The sequence below is a fragment of the Muscardinus avellanarius genome (assembly GCF_963383645.1).
Source record: "Muscardinus avellanarius genome assembly, chromosome: 5".
Classification (NCBI taxonomy): domain Eukaryota; kingdom Metazoa; phylum Chordata; class Mammalia; order Rodentia; family Gliridae; genus Muscardinus; species Muscardinus avellanarius.
The window spans coordinates 57,652,614-57,676,745 of NC_137790.1; the positions used below are offsets into that span (position 1 = coordinate 57,652,614).

At 33.9% G+C, this 24,132-nt stretch overlaps 1 protein-coding gene across 1 annotated transcript in view; it reads right to left on the minus strand.

Moving 5' to 3' along the window:
• IFT57 (intraflagellar transport 57) overlaps positions 1 to 24,132 on the minus strand; it is a gene marked incomplete at its 3' end in the record, with an annotated part of 67,055 nt that overhangs the window by 24,210 nt on the left and 18,713 nt on the right. The window contains exon 6 of the mRNA XM_080696138.1: positions 19,508 to 19,630. Coding sequence (XP_080552264.1) covers positions 19,508 to 19,630 — 123 coding nt within the window. The remainder of the gene's footprint in view (positions 1 to 19,507; positions 19,631 to 24,132) is intronic.

Genomic DNA, 24,132 nt, shown 5'->3' on the forward strand with positions numbered 1-24,132 from the left:
CTCATAAATGTTCCACTATATGTCAATAGTGCCACAGGCTGGAAACCATGCTTTTAACACATGAGCCTTTGGGGAAATATTTAAGAGCCAAACTATATCAGATATCATCTCACTTCAGCTAAAATGGCTATCATAAAAAAGACAAAAATAACAAATCTTGATAAGAATGCAGAGAAAGGTCGTTGACACACTATAGGTGTAGATGTCAATTAGTCCAACATTATAGTAAATAGTATGAAGGTACATCAAAAAATGAGAAATAGAACTACCTTTGCCTCAGCAATCCCACTACTGCATATATGTCCAAAGGAAATAAAACCAGTGTGTTGAAGAGACATCTGTACTTGCATGTTTATTGCAGCACTATCCACAATCACACACAACAGAATGAAACACAGCTACTAGAGTCCTGACATTTGCAGCAACATTGGTTAAATGGAAGATATAATTATGTTAAGTGAATTAAAGCAGCCACAGAGGGATAAATATCACATGTTCTCACTTATATGTAGAAAATAAAAAAAGTTGACTTAATAGAAGTAGACAGGTGAGTCATGGTCAATTGAGAGAGAACCTATACAGGGGATAAGATGACTTTAGATGATGTGTGCCAAAATGCAGTGATACAAGAGGAACATATTTTAGTGTTATATGGTATAGTAGAATGACTTTATTTAGAAAAGATTATTATATATTTTATAAAGAAATGGAAGACTTTGAAGGTTTCCAACAGAAATGATACATGTTTGAAGAGATGGAAATGCTTAATTATCCCAATTTGATTATTACATTATAGATTGTATCAAATTATCATAGTATATGTAGTATGCATAATTATTATGTATAAGTTAAAGATATAAACATCAATCAATATAATTCACTATAAGAAGGGAAAAAATTAATTGTATTTAATTGTATGATCATATCAACAAATGAAGAAAAATTCATTTGGAAAAAAACTGAAAATCCTTTCACAGTAAAACTTCCTCAGTAAGACCTCCAAAGCTCAGGTAATTAAAACAAGAATAAATGGGATGGCATTAAACTAAAAAGTTTCTGCTCATCAAAGGAAACCATCAAGAATCTAAAGAGAGAGCCAATAGAATGGCAGAAGATCTTTGCCAGCTATCCCTCTGATAGAGTACTAATAACTAATAGTCAAGAAATGGGCAAATGGACTAAATAAACACTTCACAAAAGAAAAAACAGAAATGACCAATAAATATGTTCAACATCATTAGGAATCAGGGAGATCCAAATCAAAGCTACACTGAGATTTCATCTAACCTCAATCAAAATGGTAATCATAAAAAAGTCAAACAACAATAAAGCTGGCCAGGATGTAGGGAAATAGTAACTTTTCTACACTGTTGGTGGGATTGTAAATTATTACAGCTGGAGATCAGTGTGGTGATTACACAGAAAACTGGGAATGGATCCACCATATGATCCAGCTCTACCACTCCTGGGTATCTTTCCAAAAAGACTGAAGTTAGATTATAGTAATACATGCATATATATGTTTATAGCAGCATAATTCACAATAGCCAAATTATACAACCAACCTAGGTGTCTTTCAACAGATGAATGGATTGCAAAATTATGGGATATACACACAATGGAATTTGAATCAGCAATAAAAAAAATAAAATTATGTCACCTGCAAAAAAAATTGATGTACTTGAAGAACATTATGTTAAGTGAATTTACCCAGTTACAGAAAGTGAAGGGTCATATATCTCTCATATGCAGAAACTAGGGAGTAATCAGGATACCAAAGGGACTACAGATAATGAAGGGGAAAATCCAGTAAAGCCAGGAAAGTATCTAGGGGACGGGGAAAAGGATCAATGAAGGAATCACTTTCATTAACATTATCTACATATGTGAGAATACCAGTGTCAATCTCTATATCCTATATGAAGAAGGGGGTGGGGAAAAGTTGGGAAAGCCCACCAAATGTTGCATGCATGTATGTCACTATCATAATAAACTAAATTATGATCTGAGACTATAATGTACCAATAAAAATATAAAAAAGGAAAAAATTCTGAGGAGCAAAAAAGAACTTTCTTAATCTACTATAAGATATTTATAGAAGTCATAACACTAACATCATACCAGTAAAGATAAAATATTGAAAGATTCTACGCAGCTAATACTAGTTATATTCAGCATAAGACCAGGATTTATTAACTAGTATATTAGGCAGGATAAAATGAAAAGGTATAAGGCTTGCAAAGTAAAAAATAAGACTGATGATGATTACAGACTGCATAATTATAAATGCAGAAAAGGCAAACTATCTATGGGCCTACTATTTTATTAACTTAGTGACTCTGGTAGATAGACAGATATAAATCTATTTTAAAAAACTACTTCTATATACCAGCAACAGATAAAGCAGAAAACAAAATCTAAAGGATGCCATTTTTATTACTGCACTGCAAGAAATAACCTAATGAAACAGGTTTGCACTGAGTTTCAAAGGGCCTCACTAAGTAACTGAGGCTGTTCATGAATTGCAATCCTCCTGTCTCAGGGAAAAAAATAAGAAAGAAAAAGAAAAAGAAATAGACTAATGAAGACTCCTGACTTATAACAAAGCAGCACACTGTGAAAAGACAATATTTTCAACAAATTGTTGGGTCACTTGCATATACACCCAAAAACAAATAAATCTTGAGTTCTACCTTAAATCATATACAAAAACCCAAATTTAGGTGGTGCCATAGTTTGGACCTGTGTGTCTCCAAAGTCTCATGTGTTGAAGACATGATCTCCAATGCAGTAACACTGAGAAGTGAGGCTTTGGGGAAGTGTTCATTCAGGTGGGCTTAACCGCATCAATGGTTAACCCACTGATGGATTCATAGCTGAATAGGTTATTCTGAGGTAATGAAAACTGTAGGAAGTGGAATCTAGTTGAAAGGAGTTGGTTTTTTTTTTTTTTTTTTTTTTTTTTGCAGGTCTGGGGATGGAACCCAGGGGCATTTGACCTCCAAGCTATACCCCCTGCCCTATTTTTTATTCTTTATTTTGAAACCGGCTCTCACTGAGTTGCAAAGGGCCTCACTAAATAGCTGAGGCTGTCAGCAGTCCCCCGGGTCAGCCTCCCAAATGCTGGGATTACAAGTGTGAGCCACCACGCCCGGCTAGGAGTGGGTTCTTAAAGGCATACTTTTGGAGACCATATCTTGTTCTTCCTCCCTGTGCTTCCTGGCTGCCATGAGGTAAGCAGCTTTCCTCCACTAAATCCTCCTGCCAAAATGTTATGCCTCAACTACACCCAAATCAACAGAGTCAGCTAACCATGGACTAAAGCCTCTGAAACTGAGCCAAAATAAATATTTCTTCCTTTAAGTTGTTTTTCTAAGGTTTTCTGTCATACATTTGAAAAGCTGACTAACAAATGGATTGCAGATCTCAACATAAAAGGCAAAGCAGTTTAAAGAACACTGGGGTAAACAATGATTTATGAAGCTAGTAGCTATACTTATCCCCCAAAAGATCATTTTGAGCATTAAAATTAAACCAGTGTTTATAATAGGATTCAAAGAAAGTAATAAAAAAAGAAGTTAAAGAGTTTGTATTTGCAGTATATATGTATCTGACAAGGGACTAATATACAGAATATAAAGAACTAAAAATTGAAAGAAAAAGCACATCACACAAATATCAAAAGACAAAACGGGGTACCAAAATGTCAAATAAACATATAAAAACAATTTCAATGTTGTTAGTAAACACAGAAGTGCAAATTTAAAAAATGATACTAAGGTATCACAATATACCTACCCTAAAAATAAAATAAGAAAGACTACTGAATATTAATAAATTTCTGAAGTAACTGGAACTTTGGGGGATATATAACTTTTTATAACCACTCTCAAAATGTATTTTGCAGAGTACTAAATCTGAACATAAACATACATCATTGATCTAGTAATTCTACTTCTAGTCAAAATTCTAGTAAAAATGTTAACATAATTCTACCAAAAGACATGTAGAAGGATATTAATAAGAGCAGTCTTTCTAGTATTCCTAAAGTAGAAACATTTCACATATGTGATGCTGCATGCCATTATGGGAAGGAGGAGACACTGCATTAGGTAGTTCTTTGGAAATGGAAGGAGAAGATAGCCTCCATCTGTCTGCTGACTACACCTTCTGCAGTTGGGGAGCAAGTCTTTGCTTGTGAGGGGATTTGGGCAACATACCTGTTTCAACCACAGAGAGGAAGATTTATTTAATAAAATTATAGTTGTAGCTGCAGTGGTAAAGGGGTAAAGATGAGTGTGAGCTATCGTCCAAAAGTAATCAGCCTCAAGACTTCTATGTGGAATGTTAATGTTCCTGTGGCACATTAAAAAACCCATCCATAATCAGTGACAGAATTCTTTGCAAATGTCGTGGCAGAAACCAGATTAAGAAAAGAGGCAAGGAAGATAGTTTGATATAAGGATGTGCATATGTATAAGTTCAATGAAGCAAGTATTTCTGGAACAAGTCTATCATACTTTCTGAGGAATATGAGCAGAAAGTATCCTTCTTCTATAGACAGAAATCCTTTCTCCAATGCGAGAACATACCTGCATTCTGCATTCCCTTTTCACCATTTTCACAAGCAGATATGTCATCTTTTCTTTTTATTCTCATTGTCATACTTCCCCCTTTAACCACTACCTACATTTATGTATATATTTGTGTGTGAATAAGAAAAAAAAGAGATTTCATCCATTCAATTAAATAGCCTTTTCATGATATTGAATGACTTTTTTTAAAATGAAAAATACCCATCAGGCTGAAGGAAAATTACACAATGTAGATTTTCTGAATTTTTAAATGTGACAGGTTTTTTTCTATTGCCAAAAGCTTGTCATAGCCCCTGTGGTGTGAAAGCATGATTCTTCTTTTTATGTGAGTAAAGAAGTACACATGAGACATAAGAAGAGTTACCCACTTATCTATGGCTTTGCTTTCCTCAGTTTCAGTTACCTGGGGTCAACTGAAAATACTAAATGGAAAGTCCCAGAAATAAATCGTGAGCCATTTTGAATTATATGATGAAATCTTGTGCCATTCTGTTTCATCCTGCCTGTATGTGAAGCATCTTTTTGTCCAAAGTAATTACACTGGATATGATACTTGTCTCCTTATATCTTAGCTGGCCTGCTAGTCATTTGGTAGCCTTTGGTTGGCTATAGATTGACTGTCAGAATTGCAGTGCTTGTGATTAAGTAACCCTAGTAAACATAAGCAACATAATTCACCTTACTTCATCTCATTGCAAAGTCATTGTAACACCTCACATCATCATACATAGGGTAAGTATAAACATAAAAATAAACAATGTGCCTAGTAAGCAAGCAAGGCTGTCATAACAATCACTGGCATTCTCATACCTGCCTATAACTGAAATGATACTGGAGATCTACTATCTCTAATTATAATACCTTATTAATTAAATAGTTGCACTTATAATGTATATTCAGAGATTATCTGTACTGACTACCATCTGCTGCTAAAGGAGTTTCCATATGTTGATTCTGCCTGGTTATTGATGTTAACTCCATTCACATTCCTTTTGTATGGCCCCTCAGGTGTTTCCAGAGAGGATTTCCAGGTTTTAGAAGGAGTTAAAGCTCAGAAAAGAGATTTGGGAATGTAGACACTCATAAGTCAAATCAGAAATAATTTATTTCACAGGATGCTGCCTATAGAGAGCTGGACCAGATATCCTTGACCATCACTTCTAACTTAAGGAAACTACTAATCAAAACTTGGATCTCAGACTGCCATGTTGGCACCTGTATATATTCTCAGTACTTGGGAGGCTGAGACAAGAGGATCACAGGTTTGAGGAAAGGTTTAGCAAATAGTGAGACTCTCATGAACCTAGCAAAAACCTGTTTCAAAATAAAAATAAAAAATAGAGTCAGGAGTGTATCTCAGAGGTATAATTGTGTTCAATCTCTAGTAGCACAAAACAAAAACTTGGATCTCATATGAATAGTCAGTGTTCCTTCACCAGATAAAAGCAAACAAAAACAATAAACAGAATTTTATCTGTATATTTAAAGAACCAAGGGACACAAATTGTTACTTTGGTATAAAAATCATATATGTTTTATATGGCATAAAAACCAATGGATATAAATTTTCGCAAATATTAAGAGACTTTAAATAAAACTCAGTGAGAGTAAGAACTATTGTCATATGGTTGATTGGAAAAATAAGTCAAGTCATTAAAAAGTACATTTTATAGTAAGGTCCATATAATGAATGTTTTCTGCTTCAATTCATATTCTATATTAAGTAATTTAAAGGAAACATTAAATCATACTTTGCAATAATGAAATATTTAGGCAGTCTAGACATTTTAATTATAATCAATGTGTAATAATTCACTGCTCTCAATCACAAATGTCTATTTAAAGTATCTCAGCAGTGAGGCATTAGTTACTTTCGTGTGCAGTACTTACAAAATATGTGGTCTCTATTGCATTTCTTTAAAATCTACCGCTACTGTTGATGTTCTTTAGTTATAGCTGATGACAATCTCTAAAGCAAGGATATTGTTCTCCTATTTTAATTTGTGAGAAATGAAGCCTTTCCCCAGTCCAATTGAAACAGTGATCATTCTCATAATAAACTGAAAAGAAGGCATCATCAACTATCTTCAAACACAGAATATCCTGAATATTAAACAAGACTGTGACAGAAACAACAGAAAATTATTTCTGTTTTTTTAGGGATGGCTGTTTTTTTTCCTTCCATTCATTTGCTGTATTTTTGCAGTATAATTTTAAGCACACTATTCTTTCCCACAACCCTGATATCTATCCATGACTCACATGCAACAAAGCCAAAAACAGTTGACCTTGCAAGTCTAACTTTAAGCCCACAAACAAAATCTTGCTTAAAAATAATACAATAGCCAAAAAGAATATTCTGCTTCTGTGTAGTTTCTTTTAAAGAAAGCCTGTTATAAAAGTCCACCAGCGAGTATTTTCCTCTTTCTGGAATGACGTGGCAGTTGAGTAATCATGCAGGCTGCTCTAAAAATGTATGTGTGTCTAGTTAATTTAGGCAGTTTATTTTGATAGCATTCACCTCTTCTGATTATAGCAGGTGTTTCAAGGATAAATTTTCTGAAAATTGTATTTTGTTTAAACAACAGCAGCATGTACATTTATGGCCTTGCTATATTAAAAAGCATTTATTGTCTGGCAGCAATAGGTACAATTACAAACATTTGTGACAGTAATTGGAGCTATTACTCCTGCATGGAGCCTCATGGAGACCAACTTAGTGCCACCTGTATTTACATTTGTTACTGGTAATTGTAAAAACTGAGTTTTTATTTGGCTCCTTACTTTTCCTTAAATTATGTGAACATTTTTTAACAGAAAGTCTGTCTACCAGAAAATCTATAAGAATTACAAATGTAGTTTCTCCATTATTCAAGTAACAGGCAGAATCTCATTTTAATAACTTACATACATAAAATATATTCCTGTATCCCAAGCCCATATATTATAACTTTTGGCTTAGAGATGCAAGAATTCTATTAATATATCCTATCAACAATCAAATTATAAGTCTCAAGAAATGCTCTTTATTCCCAAACAATAGTAATTTATAAATCCCTGCTGGCCAGAAATATTTAGAAAAACTGTATTTATTAATACCTTCTGATATTACATCCAAATATAGTGATGGCAGAAGGTCAAAGCAAGTCGTTCTCTCCACTGCTTTGGAATAAGAAAAATACCTTCTACTGCTCCCAGACAGATTTGTCTACAATAATAAAAAGAGAAAGCTTACCACTGTAACTTTCCACAGGATTTGGCTTTCAATTCAAAGAGACTTAGATCTAATATAGCAATTCTGTGGTCCCTCCAGGTTCATTTAAATGGAATTCTACCTGCTGATTAACGAATGCCTTTCTCCTCCCTCCTATGCTTTAGCTCTCACAGTGACTAGACAGAGCCCAAGGGCTCAAAGACTATTGCAAGGATTTCATCCTTAGCACAATGACTCTTCCCAAAAGGTTTCCTGCTGTACATTACCTGAGGCAACACCTGTATGGTTTATTTACGTTAAAATAACATCCAACTGCTTGGAGTTGAAATTTAAAGTTCTTTTTAGACTGCATTCTGAGAAAGACAATCCAGGACAGAAAAGAATGTAAAAAACAGCAGTGAATCAAAGGTTTGAAATAATTAAACACATGCTGTAATACTTCTAAATCCTTTAAAAATAATCTCTTTATCTAAATTCCTTGTAATGAACCTGAAGATTTACATAATTACTAGAGACATTTGGTGGAATAAATGGGGAACCTACGCAACTATCTCTTTAAAAAAAGGGCAAGAAACATTTAATTATAATTTGGAAAAAATATAATTAAGCCATTAATAAAAATTTAATTGCAATATCCAAAGGGCATTAAATCATGTTAGAACATTTGTTCATTGCATTAAATACCTAATATTAAATCATTATACTGTATATTTTAGAAATAAGCACTGTATAATTCAGGGTCTATATTAAAATTTAGTTTAAAACATATATCTGTTTTTATGTTTGAGGAAGAAGAATAAATATTACTAGTGTTTACTTTGTTTCTATTGTAATAAAAGCCCTTTATATGAAAAAAATCTTTCTCTTGATGAAGACTAATATAATTGATGATTCTATGAAGCCAGTTTCCTTGGGTCAATGCACAAAGTTGAGAGAGTGGATATACAAATGGATAACAGACAATAACAGCCTATACACCATCAGAATTCTGATCCACAACTTTCAGCAACTAGTCCATGAAGCTAAACCACAACCTCTTTGGCAATCAGTCCCAAATAGAACTCATTCAGCAACAGCCAGCTTTCCCATTTCTGCCTGGCACCCACTTCAATTAAGGAGTAACCCTCAGACAAAGATAACTAATAACATAGGATGGTCTACTTCTGGCTAAGCTCCTCTCTATGTATCTAGACATGACTGAACATATCTGAAGCCTTCCCTTTGTTCTGATAAAAAAACATCTTTTAAATTACCTTTCCTGTCTTTGAGTCTCTGCCAAATGAAAATGAAAGCACTGACTCTCTTGCTATAGCACTCTCTGAATAAATAGCCTTTCTTATTCTCATTTGAGTAGTCTCCATTTATCTAGACAAAGTCAAATAAAGGTTTACTTTATATAGTAAATAGAATGGGATGGGAGTTGGGTAAGGGCTAATTGGGTGATGTGTGCATGTATGCCTCTACCATCTTGTACTCCAAAAAATAGGGATGTGGGTATAGCTTAGAGGTACAATGTCCCTGGGTTTCATCTCCAGTACTGCAGGGGAAAAAAAAGATGTACAACTACAATACTACAATGCACCAATAAAAAATTAAAAAAATAAATAACACTGTTATTTAGACAATAAATAAATTAAATACAGTAAAGATAGAGATATATAAAGTAAATATGAAAAATAAACAAATTAGTAAATAGAAAACTCAAAAAGTAGAATATTTTCCCTTCAAAACCATATAATTTACTTTTTACTTATTTTAAAAAATTTATTAGTGCATTATAATCATATACCATTATGAGGTAAAGAATTATAGAGACATATATGCCCACATGACACATTTAGCCCTTCCCCAATTCCCACCCCATTCCCTCCTGCCTCCCTCCTTCTCCAGTTCAGCTTTTCTAGTGACTGACTGATATATTTGTAAATATATATCATGTACATTAGGGTACACTTCTCTCTTCCTCTATCCCATCTTACCCAGTTAGGTCACCTTCTTTACTCATCTAGAGATTCAAAATTAATTGATTATACAAAAAATGAAAATTTATATGAATATTCATCCAGGTCTTCTATTTCCCAAGAAATATGGGGCATGTAGAATTCTTTGGCAGCTCAGCTTTAACCACACTTACATTCAACTCAGCAACTGTCAACTGATTCATTTAAAAAATTTAAAAATAGATGTTACTATTATGTAATTAAAAATTTTTCAGTCATTTTGGAAGACATTAGCCTTTAATAACAGTCATAAAGTACCCTGAAAGAGAGCGCTCACATAAACTAAAAAGAGATAATAGCAGCAACAATCTACAGATTGGTCTGACTGTATACTGTGGAGGCAATAAGTAGAGAAAATTTATAAATCTAGTTTTCTATTTAACTTCATCTCTGTTTCCTTCCTTCCATAGTTTGCTTTTCAGTGGGACATTCACCTTCAATAACTACTTGTTTCTCTAAAATAATTAATTGGCACTATCCATTTTTTGCTACTCATCTGTGCTTTCAGAACTTATGATCCATGTCCTTATCTATGTTTTGTCCTATAGCTCATGTATAATTCTGTCCTGCTATTTCTCCTCCCAGATAATCTGACTCAATCTGCTGAGTTTAGCCATGCCATTTCTACTACCTGGCACTCAGCTAGGTAGAAATGGTAACCTCCAAAACCACAGATTGGTATTAAAGTTATTGTTTATAATTTTTAGTGATATGTGACAATGCTCATGATAAAATATTAAAATTTAAAAGAGGAATAGTCGCAATTGTATAAATAAAAAAATCACAGAAATAAAGCCAACATATAGTAAGAGCTTCTTCATAAACCATTCTAAGGGCTTTAGATATGCCCAATTACTTAACCCTTTAATAACTCATTGAAGATGTTATATAAATTTCATTTTACAAATGAAGAAACAGAGGTACAGAGTGGCTGAGTAATTTATCTACAAGATCCAACTGCTGAGCCAGGCGTGGTGGCGCACGCTTGTAATCCCAGCATTCGGGAGGCTGAGACCTGGAGGATCGTGGTTCGCAGACAGCCTCAGCTACTTAGTGAGGCCCTCTGCAACTCAGTGAGAGCCGGTTTCAAAATAAAGAATAAAAAATAGGGCAGGGGGTGTAGCTCAGAGGTCAAATGCCTCTGGGTTCCACCCCCAGACCCGCAAAAAAAAAAAAAAAAAAAAAAAAGATCCAACTGCTATTAAGTCTTAGAGCCAGGATTTGTATTTAAGCAACCTGGGTTCAGAATTTATGCTTTTAACCAAACACTACATTGCTTCTAATTGAATCATATAAATGAACAACAACAACAAAAGACTGGGTTGTCACTTCAAGTACCATATCTATCATTTTCTTTTTTCATGTTTTTAAAAATACTTTTGTTAGTGTACTGTAATTGCATAACATCATGAGATTCAAAGTGATATATTCATGCATGGACACCATTTCCCTCCACATCCCATTCCACTTTCTGATTCTGTCCCCATATGTGTTATGACATTATTTGAACTGTTTTCTTCTTTTTGCCCTCCCCTGTAATATCCCCCAGTCCACTTCTATTATGCTACTGGTTTATTAATTTATCTCAAGTCCTTTTTGTTTCCTATTTACTGTGTGTGTGTGTGTGTGTGTGTGTGTGTGTGTGTGTGTATCTGGGGATGGAACCCAGGGGCATTTGAGCTACATCCCCTGTCCTATTTTTTATTCTTTAAGACAGGGTCTCAAAGTTGCGGAGGGCTCACTAAGTAACTGAGGCTGTCAGCGAACCGTGATCCTCCAGTCTCAGCCTCCCAAATGTTGGGATTACAAGCGTGCACCACCACGCCAGGCTGTTTCCTATTTTCTGTTGATCTTCCACATATGAGAGAAAACATGACCTTTGATTTTCTTAGACTGGCTATAATATTCTGTAGTTCCATTCATTTTCCTGAAAATGACATAATTTTGTTCTTCTTTATGCTTGAGTAAAATTCCAGTGAGTATACAATCACATTTTCTTTATTCATCTGTTAATGGACACCTAGGTTGGTTCCATAATTCCTCTATTGTGAATTGTGCTGATATGAACATAGATATACACATGTCACTATAGTACTCTGACTTTAATTCTTTTGGAAAGACACTGAGAAATGGTATAGCTGGCCATATGGTGGCTCCTTTCCTAGTCTTTTGAGGAACCTCAATACTGATATCCATGGTGGTTATACTAATTTATAATCCCACCAACAGTGTCACATCCTCCCCAGCATTTATTGTTGTTTTTACTCTTTGTATTTTATTTATTTATTTATTTAATTTATTTATTTGGTGGTACTGGGGTTCCTGGAAGCCCTTCTACCTCCGGGCTACACTCCCCGACCTATTTTTATACTTTTTAAATTTGGAAACAGGGTCTCTTAAGCCAGCGCGGCCGGCTTCGAACCTGCGCGATCCTCCTGTCTCCGCCTCCCAAGCGCGGGGATTACAAGCATGCACCACCACGCCCGGCTGTATTTATTTATTTTAATACTGGTGGTGAAACTAGAAGCATTCTATCTCTGAGCTACATCTCTAGCCCTATTATTTTTGAAACAGGGTCTCACTAAATTGCTGACGGATCTAGTTGAGTTGCTTTGGCTGGCTTCAAGTCTCGCAAGTTTGGGGATTACAGGTGTGTGGCACTACACCTGGCTTGTCTATATTATTACTGATTGCCATAATAACTGGAATAAGAATAAATCTCAGTGTAGTTTTGATTTGCATTTCCCTGATTGCTAATAATTCTGAGTATTTTTCATATATTTATTGCCCATTTTTATTTCTTTTTTGAGAAATGTCTATTCAGTTCAATTGCATATTTTGATTGGATTATTTGTTTGGTAAGTGTTTATTATTTTTGAGTTATTTACACTAGATATTTCAAAGGCAAGTAAAGACAAATTCCTTAACTTCTTTGGTTTCAGGTTCCTTATCTATGGTAAGAGATATATGTATCTTATAGGTGGCAGAAAGAAATTAGTTAATACATGTGAAAGTGCTAAGATTAGAGCTTTTAAAATAGTATTTAGTAAATTCCAGTTATTTAATATTATCATTATATTATTTGTATGTTTTATAGAAAAAAACTGGAACGATTTACCAAAGTGATAGTTATATGAATCTTGATTATGGTTTTATTGTTTGGATATAAGGCTGATGTTAATAAATATTACTTAAATTATTAAAACATTACTGTAAAAATTTTGAAAATTATTTATGAAGACTAATATAGGCACTAAGTAAAAAGAGACTATTATAGAACACAATAATAATAAGATGCAAATATTAACTTATTAGGTATTATGTGTCAGATACTGTTCTCAGTGTTTTACAATTTTGTGAGGTAATATAATTAGTTCTATTTTACAGAAAAGGATGAACAGTGTGGGAAAATAGCCTATCCTGGGTCACAAAATAAGTGCTATAAATATGAACTATGGGGGGTGTCACAGGAAGGTATATGAGATGGGCTCACCTACTGCAAAACTTCATAGCTATCACTATTCTGCCAGGTTTCTGAAACTGTGCCTCAATAAATCAGAAACTGAGAAGAAAGCAAGCTTCTATTTTTAAATATGCTTTTAATGGTATATTATGTCTCACATATATGCACACAGCACTTCTAGCTTCTAATCCATAGCATATTGATTTCTTCCTTGAAATATTGCTTCTACATTATTTTATAATTTAAAACAAAATTACTTCCACTCAGGACAACCCACACACACACACACAAAATAAAATACTTAGGAATAAACCTAACCAAGAAGGTAAAAAATCTCCACAAAGAAAATTATAAATCACTGAAAAAAGAAATCGAAGAAGTCTTATAAGATGGGAAGATCTTCAATGTTCTTGGATAAGCAGAATAAATACCAAAATGGCCATTCTTCCAACAATGATCTACAAAGGAATACCCATTAAATTACCAAAGTCATTCATTCCTCACAGACATAGAAAAAAATCAGTCCTTAAATTCATTTGAAACAACAAAAACCCCAGAATCACCAAAGTAGTCTCAGCAACAAAAACCATGCAGGAGGCATCACAATACCTGACTTAAAACTATACTGCAAAGCCATAGTCATAAAAACAGCATGGTACTGGCACAAAAACAGATACATAGACCAATGGAGCAGAATAGAAGACTCAGAAACAAATCCACACCCTTATGATCAACTGATATTTTACAAAGGAGCCAAAAACATACACTAGACAAAAGATAGCTTCTTCTTGATCTCAACAAACGGTGTTGGCAAAACTGGTTAACCATATGCAGAAAAAGTAGGTAAACCGTACTTTCTTTCCCTGCACAAGAGTCAATTCAAGATGGGTGAGACATTGAAATCAGACCAGACCTTGCAGCCTGAAAAGGGCATAGGTCAAATATTCAACACACAGACACAGGTAAAAACTTTCTCAAGAAGACACCAAAGGCACAAGAAACCAAAAGGTAGATCAATACGTTGGGATTGCATTAAACTGAAGGGCTTCAGTACAGCATAGGAAACTATCAAGAACTTCAACAGAAAGAGGACAGAATGGGAGAAAATTCTTGCCAATTATTCCTATGATAAAGGACTAATATCTAGAATATACAGAGAACTCAAGAAATTCAGCACTAAAAAAACAAATAACCCAAACTGAGTGTGGTGGTGCATATTTGTAATCCCAGTACTTGGGAGGCTGAGACAGGAGGATCACAGGTTCGCAGCCAGCCTCAGCTACTTAGTGAAGCCCCCCATAACTTAGTGAAACCCTGTTTCAAAATAAAGAATAAAAAATAGGGCTGGAGGTGTAGCTTGAGGGTAGAATGCCCCTGGGTTGCTGGGCATGGTGGCGCATGCTTGTAATCCCTGCGCTTGGGAGGCTGAGACAGGAGGATCGCTCAGGTTCGAAGCCAGCCTAAGCTGGCTTAAGAGACCCTGTTTCCAAATAAAATATAAAATAGGTCTGAGAGTGTAGCCTGGAGGTAGAAGGCCCCTAGATTACATCCCCAGTACCACCAAAAGTAAATAAATAAATAAATAAATAAATAAATAAATAAATAAATAGAATGTACCTGGGTTCCATCTCAGTATAGCAAAAAAAAGAAAGAAAACAAATAAACCAATAAAAAATGGGCAAGTGAACTAAATAGATACTTCACAAAAGAAGAAGAAATTCAAATGGCCAATAAATGTATGAAAAAATGCTCAAAATCATTAACAATAAGAGAGGTACAAATCAAAACTATTCCAAGATTTCACCTAATTCCAACTAGATGGCAATCATTAAAAACATAAACAAAAACAAATGCTGGTGAGGATATAGAGAAGTGGGTACTTTACGTTGTTGGTGGGATTGCAAATTAGTACAACCACTTTGGAAAACAGTTTGAGGATTCTCAGAAGAATGGAAACAAACTTCCCATATGATCCAGCAATACCACTCCTGTGTATCTACCTCCAAAAGTGGAAACCAAAATACCAAACTAATGCAAGGGTGTCTATGTTCATAGCTACACAATTCACAATTTCCAAACTATGGAGCCAGCCAAGATGTTCATTAAAAAAAAACAAAAAAAAAACCAGAATATCCAAAGTAGCTGAATGGATTACAAAACTTGGGATATGTACACAATGGAATTTTACTCAGCCATAACAAAGAAATGGATGGAACTAGAGAACATTATTCTTAGTGAGATTAGTCAGTCACAAAACGTAAGAAATTGGATCTTCTCCCTAATATGCAGAAGCTAAGGAGAAAAAGGATCCTAGGATAAATTCTATAATAAGGAAGAAAAACCATAGATGAACAAATAAGGAAGCCTAACTGGATGTGGTGGGAGAGGAAAAGAGGGAAATCCCCGAATGTACTTGATGTTCATTCACAAACATACCAAAGTTAATCCCAAAGCCAAACATGAGAAGAAGAGAGAGAGGAGGGAATGGGGTAGGAGTTGGGGAAAGGCTAAATCAGTGTTGTGTGCGTGTATGCCTGTACCATCTTGTGCCCCATGAAGATGTACGACTATAATGCACCAATAAATTTTTTTAAAATCACATTTTAAAAAGACTCAGAGGTTAGGATAACTCTTAACTGGGTATAGATCTATATCTAGCTTGAATATAATCACAGATGCTATTTTCTTTAATTTAGCTTTAAATTCACTGGAGAAGTTGTGTACCAGTTGTTGGCACCACTGTTTGGACTCATAAAGATAATGAAAAAGAGAGGAATACAAATTCTCCAGAAAAGGGAAAGAGAAAGAATGAAAATAAATGAGACAAAAATATAAAATGTAGAGTCACAGTGTACCAATAACACTCTTAAATTATTTTAGGAGATAATGATGTCTAGGTTGGCTATCCTTAGACTTAAAAAATTGGCCCCTGAGCCTTACCCATTTGGTAATGATTAAGGCATTACTATAGTGGCATAATCTAGGATTTGGCTGAATTTATTGATTCTTGGCAGAACATCTAATTGTATATTTAGGTATTTTATTCCAACTTGGAGCAGATATGAGTTGGCCTTTGGGCACATAAATACCCTAGAAGTCATCACCAGAAGCATTCTCTATAATCAGTGTTAAAAGAGAACTACTAATATAGTGCATTTGAATCAGCATATGACAAAAATTCATTATCTTCAGCCATGCAGCATAATATTTATATTTTGGCAACATTCATTTTCCTAATTCTATTTTGTTTAAGCTAATATTAAAATTAGTTTTCATTCTTTGAAAACTGGCAATAGTAGCAAGTGGTATCAGACAATAATAAACCAGTTTACAATAAAAACCTGATGGCAACATTATAGAGAATGCTCAAAACACTAGCATATGATAGGATTTAATGAAAACATATATAATATGTAATAAGAACAAAAAGGGTGATTTCCTTCTTTTTTTTTTTTTCTAAAATTTCCTGAAGAAAACATCAGATGAATAAACTGGGCTTATGAGAGAGAAAAAAAAAGCAAAACAAATATTTGACCCAGTGCCAAATAAATATGGGACTTATTTACTAATAATGAAAGACCAGTTTAAAGAAATTTATAGTGGAATTAAATGATGAAGTCCTTTATTAATTAATTCTATCTCTAACCTATTTAGAAATTAATCCAATAAAATAAATATAAATAAAATAAAAGACCAGTAAAATTCATTGATCCCCAAATAATTCATTCTTTCTTCCTTGAACATAAAATAGAAATCTCCAAATATCTTAAATAGCCTCTGTTGAGTAAAAAGTTGTGTATTTGCCAAAAATAAAGGAAATGCTGTGGTTAAGCATCAGGAGCTAAGGAAGAATGGGATCTATCAATGCTAGAGTCAATTTCTTCTGATGAAGGAAGAAAATAAATCGATCAGAAAAAGACTCAAATGTGATCAAATTATTTTATTGTTAATTCTGGGAAATGAGAAATATTTCTCGGTTCATTGACCTCTTATTTTCCAAGGCCAATGTATAGTTTTATCTTTTTAAGTATGGAGAATAAAAAACTGGCTATAAAATCTGTGTACATGTCTATAATATCTGTACTTGGGAGACTGAGAAAAGAGGATCATAGGTTCCAGGCCAGTGTGTGGTAGCTTAGCAAGACCCTGTTTCAAAAAAAAGGGGTGGGGGAGGAGGGGGAGTTGGGGATGTAGCTTGGAGATAGAATACCCCTGGCTTCTATACCCAGTATCACAAAAAAATAAAGAAAACAACATTGACCTTAAAGCTGTATTTCCCCTGTGGTATATCTGAAAGGCTTAAAAACATTAAAAAAGAAAAGTTTACGTAATACTAGATACAAAGATCAAATTATATAGAGAAATATTCTAAAAAGAGCAATCAAGTATGACTTTAGTTCAGTATGTTTTTCCATAAAAATCTAAATTCAGTATGATAGTCACATATTCTAAAAAAATATTGAAAAAAGAATTTTATCTGATTTTTAGTATATTGTTAATAAACTTGATGGTATAATTACTTTGGCACAGTATATCCTCATAAAATTAAGGCTAATAGAATGGTGTGAGAAAGTCCAACTTTCAAGTAGTTAACGCTTCCCTACATCAGGAGAACATTGATTCTTCACAAACCCAGGAATTTTTCTATTACAGTACTGGTCTATTGAAGAACTTGACCTGCACTTAGTTTTGCAAAACAGTATGTTTGTTAGCAGTTACATTTATATTCTTTCTTTATTAAGTTATTTCTATTATGTGGAAATCAATGACTGTGCTAAAAAATAAACCCCATTAGGTTCTAAATGAGATGTTCGACTTGAAGAGTTTATTTAGCTTAAAAATAAACAAATTAAACTTGCTTCCATCTGGGATTAAACTGTACTTGAGAGTTCTCACACAATTGTTTTATCTAGAATCACAATAATAGTGATTTTTCATTTTATTAAGAGAATTTGTTCTGATAAAAATCAAAGAATAGAACATTACAGTTTGCAAAAGAATCACTTTTTTGAAAATTAAGACTTCTGGAAGAGATCTATTCAATGAATAAATTTTATTAATATATTTACATATGAAGAATATGCCAATAGATAATTCACTTGTAATATACTCAACAAATAGCTGTCTTCCATAATTTAACATGCAAAAACATGCTCAAAAGGCTGCAGAATTTGTAAATTTACCTGGGATGGAATTTGTTCCACAGCTATTCATAGTCTAGTAAGAATTCTTTCATCCTCATCCTCTTCTAAGACTATTCTAATAGTCTAGACTAATTCTTATCTACTCTAGGATACACTGAAGGAATAAATTAGTTTTGAAGACTCTAAAATCAGCTTTTGTAAGGGTCAGATACAGGACCATGGTTTTCAGAGAGACAAGCTTCCATAAAATCCTATTTCATAATCCTAAGGGTGTATATCCAGCCTCCAAAAATGAAAATGCTTCTTTAGTTTTCTCACCTAGTTGACTCACTAGGCTATCTTGTAGAGATAATTAGACTGCTAAGGAGAACAGCATTGTCTAATCATCTACTTGGTTGTTCTGAGGTCATTACATACATAGTTGCATGTAGAAAAGGAGGCAGAAACTTTGATACAGTATCTAGCTCAACTGAACTCAAGAGCATTCTACCTCTGAATCCAGGCCTGTTTTATTTTGAAACTAGGAGGGTCCCACTAAATTGCAAAGGGCCTAAATTGCTGAGGCTTGCAGTGAACCTGTGATCCTGCTGTCTCAGCCTCCCAAGTACAGGGATTATAGACATGTGTCATCATATCCAGCTATGATTCCTTGATTATCTTTTTAATATTTAACTATTAATCATATATACTAAATATATCATCTAAGGCAACTTCCAGGTTGCCTTTGGTTTTTCCATTAAGTAAAGTTCTAAAGCATTTTCTAGCTCTAATCAGTTGGTATAGTCATGAAATTCCTCTTATCTCAACAAAATATGACTTCCAAGAAAACACATTGAAAGGTACTGAGAAAATATTCCTCAGTCCCAGTAAAACATGATGTCTTTCAAATCATTCTTTCAAAGATATAATCTTTGCTTTTTGGACCATATTACATTATTTGTTTATTTAACAACTTGTTAAGTACCTATTAAGACAAAACACTGGAAACTGAATCCTACTGCCCTTCTCTAATTTACATAATTTTAGAGTACTTCTTTCCTAAAATCGACACATTAATTTTTTTTTGAACAAAATGCTTCTCCCTTTGATACCTTATTATCAGTCCTAATCGTGACTTTCAGTTGTGGTAGTACACGTTCAACTTCTAGACTCCATTCTGCAGCATCTGTTGTGGATTCCAAAATATCTTCTTGTTTGGCAGACTCGTTCATATCCTAAGAAAGGAAAGATATCACAAGACTGAGAGTTTATAAAAAGAAATGGTAAAAATCTTGAGACATTTTAGCAGCACTGCACAATTTAAATCAAGGATGGTAATGTTAAAATTATAGTGGCAGTAGAAATTCTTTTCTGTCCTCTTACCTATATGGAAAGAAAACAATGCACCAACCTGGTAGAACAGAAAAATAAGTATTAAGAAGCAAATATGTGATTCATTTTTAAGATAGCAGATGAACTCAGTAAGAATACTATCAAATGGACAAGTCATTTAGGTAACTGGTAACAGTAGAGAAATACAAAAACTCATTTTTGGTAAGAACATATTGTTTGGTTAGATTTTATTATACAGAAACACAAATCCCAAATCTGAAATACAAAAAGATAAAAATATCAGAGGCAAATGTTCATTATTTACAAATTTACATTCATAATTAAGGTGATACTTTGGTTAGGTCAAAATATACTTGAACTTAAATTTCTACATTGTTTCTACCCCTAAGTAATGAAATCATAAGTGTTTTCAAATCACAAAAGGCAATCCTTTTTCTCTCTAACCTTTCACATTTTAGCATTAAATATAGATGGACTTGAAAACATAGAAAATGTACAAATTAAAGATTTCAAGAAAGTCTAAAGCATTAATTTTAGTAGCAATTTTCCGCTTTAAACTCCCTTGATAAATTATGTAAACAAATCTAAAAAATATATAAATATTTATATAGGAAAAAAGAAAACAAGAGATATAAACAGCCAAATACAATGTGTGGACCTTACATGAATTCTAATTTGAACAAATAATTTATAAAAAGATATTTTTGATAATTAGGAAAATGTGAATACGGAAGAGTACTGGATGATGCTAGGAAATTATTATTAATCTTGGCAATTACATTAAAAACACCTTACACATCAGAAATAAATGCCAAATATTTACAGGCAAACTGACATGATGTCTGAAATTTGCTTAAAAGTTCTATGGGAAAAAGAAAAAGAGAAGGGTGAATTTAGATGAAACATGATTGACAAAATATTAATAACTGTTGAGACCAAGCATTGGTGCCTTAGTGTTCATTATCTTTTTCTCTATAATTTTGTTGTTTGAAATGCTCCATAATACAAAATTCAAAGTTAAAGGAATTTGTAAACATAAAGCGACTGTCCAAACATCATAATGAAGTTACATTCTCAATGTGAATTTATCACTAAAAGACATCTGTTAAATGAGCCATACTAGTCTTTCCAATCCAGTTTAACACTAAGTAAATTACCTTCCACTGGGATTTGAATTTTTGTGGGAGCTTGAGGTCTTTAGTGACTGAACTCACTTGTGAGACTCTGGAGCAATGCTGACATCAGAAAGTCTCTCCTACATCCCAGATGATTATTAGCAAGTTCTAAATAGACTCAGAGCCTTAAAGGGAATATACACTGCTTTTTGTTCAGGATTTTGGGGTACTATATTTATAACTATATTGTTTGAAGATGGATAACTAATATAATGTGCTTTTACATTTTAAAATATATGGCATGAATTTCTTCAGTTATATTTCATTTCGAAAACCCCAAAGGATAAAAAACCACGTGCATTAATTTAAGTAAAATGTAGAAAATCTAAGTGGAAACTCTCAAAATATTCTATTTTAGACATTAAAGAGCTCATTTAAATATAGAAACATTGAATTATTTTATGTACTTAATAGAATGCTGTCTTCTATTTAAATTGAATCCAGGTTAGCAAAAAAGCATATAGCTAGGGAGGAGGTGCAGTACTCACAAAGCAGACATGGGTGAAGTTCTATGAGAGTATATGTGAGAGCAAGGAGATAATGGGTCTCCCTGCTTAAATGCAAATCAATGGGAAAGGTTCTCTGTCATGCAAATTTGCACTGGCAAGCCATAACACATACCATAGAAAGAGCTACGCATGCACTCACTTGCATAGTACATCTGTGTATTGGCTTGGGCTGTGGGAGGCCCAAATTTGGCTAGCTCATTTTCTATATCAAATAGGGTACGGTGGGAGTGGTGGTAGTGAGGATGTATGCACAGCCAGAAAATGTAAGTATGTGAGCTCTGACATTTGGGCCACATGTGTGGGTAAACACAAGCTTGCTCCTGCTTGTTCGAGGCCCTCACCTCCCAGTTCTGAAGAGGTAGAACCAAGAAGGCATATCCTCTCAGAAGTAGTTTTTGCATGATTCTTAACAAAATGTAGATGCTCTGGTTCAGTTAATGATTTAAAAATAAGTTTGACTTATAGAGCCACCATTTAGGTGAACTGAGTCTAGATACTATTGAATCTCAGAGCCAGTGTTGTTTAACACCATCCCCTCATATTCCTCCTTCTCCCCCTCTTTACAAGAGGTTCAAATCCAGAATGACCAAACAAGACCAGATGGACATTTATCCACAGTGTCATTTTCTTTAGGCCCAGATGTAGTATTGTTCTAGCTGTGAATAATATACTCAACTTTTTTTTTTTTTTTTTTTTACTCAAGGAAGGGAATGTTTCTCTAATTTTCACAAAGGCAAATGTGTTTACACTGGCCCTGTTTGAATAAGGCCCAGCATCGGAGTTAATAGAGTACATGAAGATCAAACACTGCATTAGGATATCCCAAGTGCTGGACCTTTTAGTAAGCGGCTTACTAGCTTATTATTTAGTTCTGTTTGAACATGAATTGAAAACTCCTATGTCCAATTCTAAATGACTTAATGTAGAAGCCCAAAAAGTTTCATTCACTTGGAGACATATTTAATATACCAGAGGAAATGGCCTACTTACTAAATGAAGAAAGGGCAAAATAGAGAACATTAGGTTTGGTTGAACAGCATCAACTTATTTAAACTATACAGTATCTTTCTACTTCCATATTTGTGCATCTATTTCATAACCTCATTTCCTACTCAGAAATTCTTAGTGCCTATTAACTGGATGCATTAACTGAGCAAGCCCTGTATAGAAAGTATAAATCATCTTAAAGCTTTGTACTGTGCCTTGTTTATAATACTTCTGAGAAAACCTTTTCTTCTTGGTTGTTTCTCCATTTAACAAATAATATTTTATGTGGGGCTATTAGTAAAAGAGAGATAAACCACGTTTTTCATTTAATCAAAATTTTATATCATCCTGAAAAAGTCTCTCTCTAAAACAACTTTAAGATCAGGCACAGTTCTTGGGAAATTGGATTTTCCAGTTACTGCTGCTGAAGAGAACATTAGAAACTCAGTAAGACACAAGCTATCTAGTCTCATTTGTAATTAATTAATTTAACCAATATGCCATTTTTTAAGCTCCTACAACAATCAAGGTAAGAATCTAGGTTTTGTGCTTGGTTGGAAAGATAAAAAAATTTAATCTCCACCTTTAAAAAGTTTATAGCCTATTAAAAAGACTTTGAGGTCAGTTAATGCGAGCAGTTTGGTCTTAGGTAAAAGAAGAAACCAATTAGATGAGAACTGATCTTAAGATAGTCAAGGGAAGGGATGAAGATAATTGTCTAAACCATCCCATAAAGTAACTCTGGGCTCATATAGTGGAACAAACCATCAAAGTCATTTCGAGGATCAAGCATACTATGTTAAAAACCTGTTTAGAATCTTGTTCCAGTGGGTAATCTCTCCTCCCACATAATATTAACAGAATGGCTAAGCATTTAGAGACCATATTCTCTGTGTGTGTGTGTGTGTGTGTGTGTGTGTGTGTGTGTGTGTGTGTGTGTGGTATAAGCCCCTGGAAAGTCTAGACAAAATTTTGTTTTATAATCTATGTAAATGGACCAGCAGTCAGAGAAAAGCTTTAAAAGTTATTGAATTCCAAAGTAACTTGATAAAAATCATGTCTTGGTAAGTCAGATATAGGAGCCCGGTAAAACCATTTTGGAAAAGGGTGGGAGTGGGAAAGATGAGAAGAGAATACCATTTGGGACATTACTGTTATAAAGTCCAGACAGGCAATGAAAAGACCTGGCCATGAAAGACAGATGAATCGATGAATATTTCAAAGGCCTCACCCACAGGTGTATAAACTACTTTGATGTCCTGGATTAAAATGAATCAGCCCTATTCTTAAAGCACTAACACTGCCAGGGGAAGGTGACAAGTGGTGACGAGGCATGGGAGTGGGTAGGTTTAAAAAATATAGGAGTATAGAACACTAAACAGACATGTACATTCTGTGTATGGATCTAATAGACAAAATTATGTAATTGATATCTGCTATTAATGTTGATTCAGGAAATGTAACCTATTTATAGAATGACAGTTTGCCAATGATATTTGAAAAAAAATCATTATATTACTTTCCATTAAGTTCCCCTCAGTCATTTCTGTAGAAGACACCTTATATGACAGAACATTTGGTCTAATGGGCTTTATAAAAATCCATGTGACAGACTATGAAAATAAAGCTATGACGTCACTATCATCATCTCTCTTGGCTCCTAAGTTACACTGAAATGCAAGCTCCTTGATGATTTGTATCTTATTTAAGCTT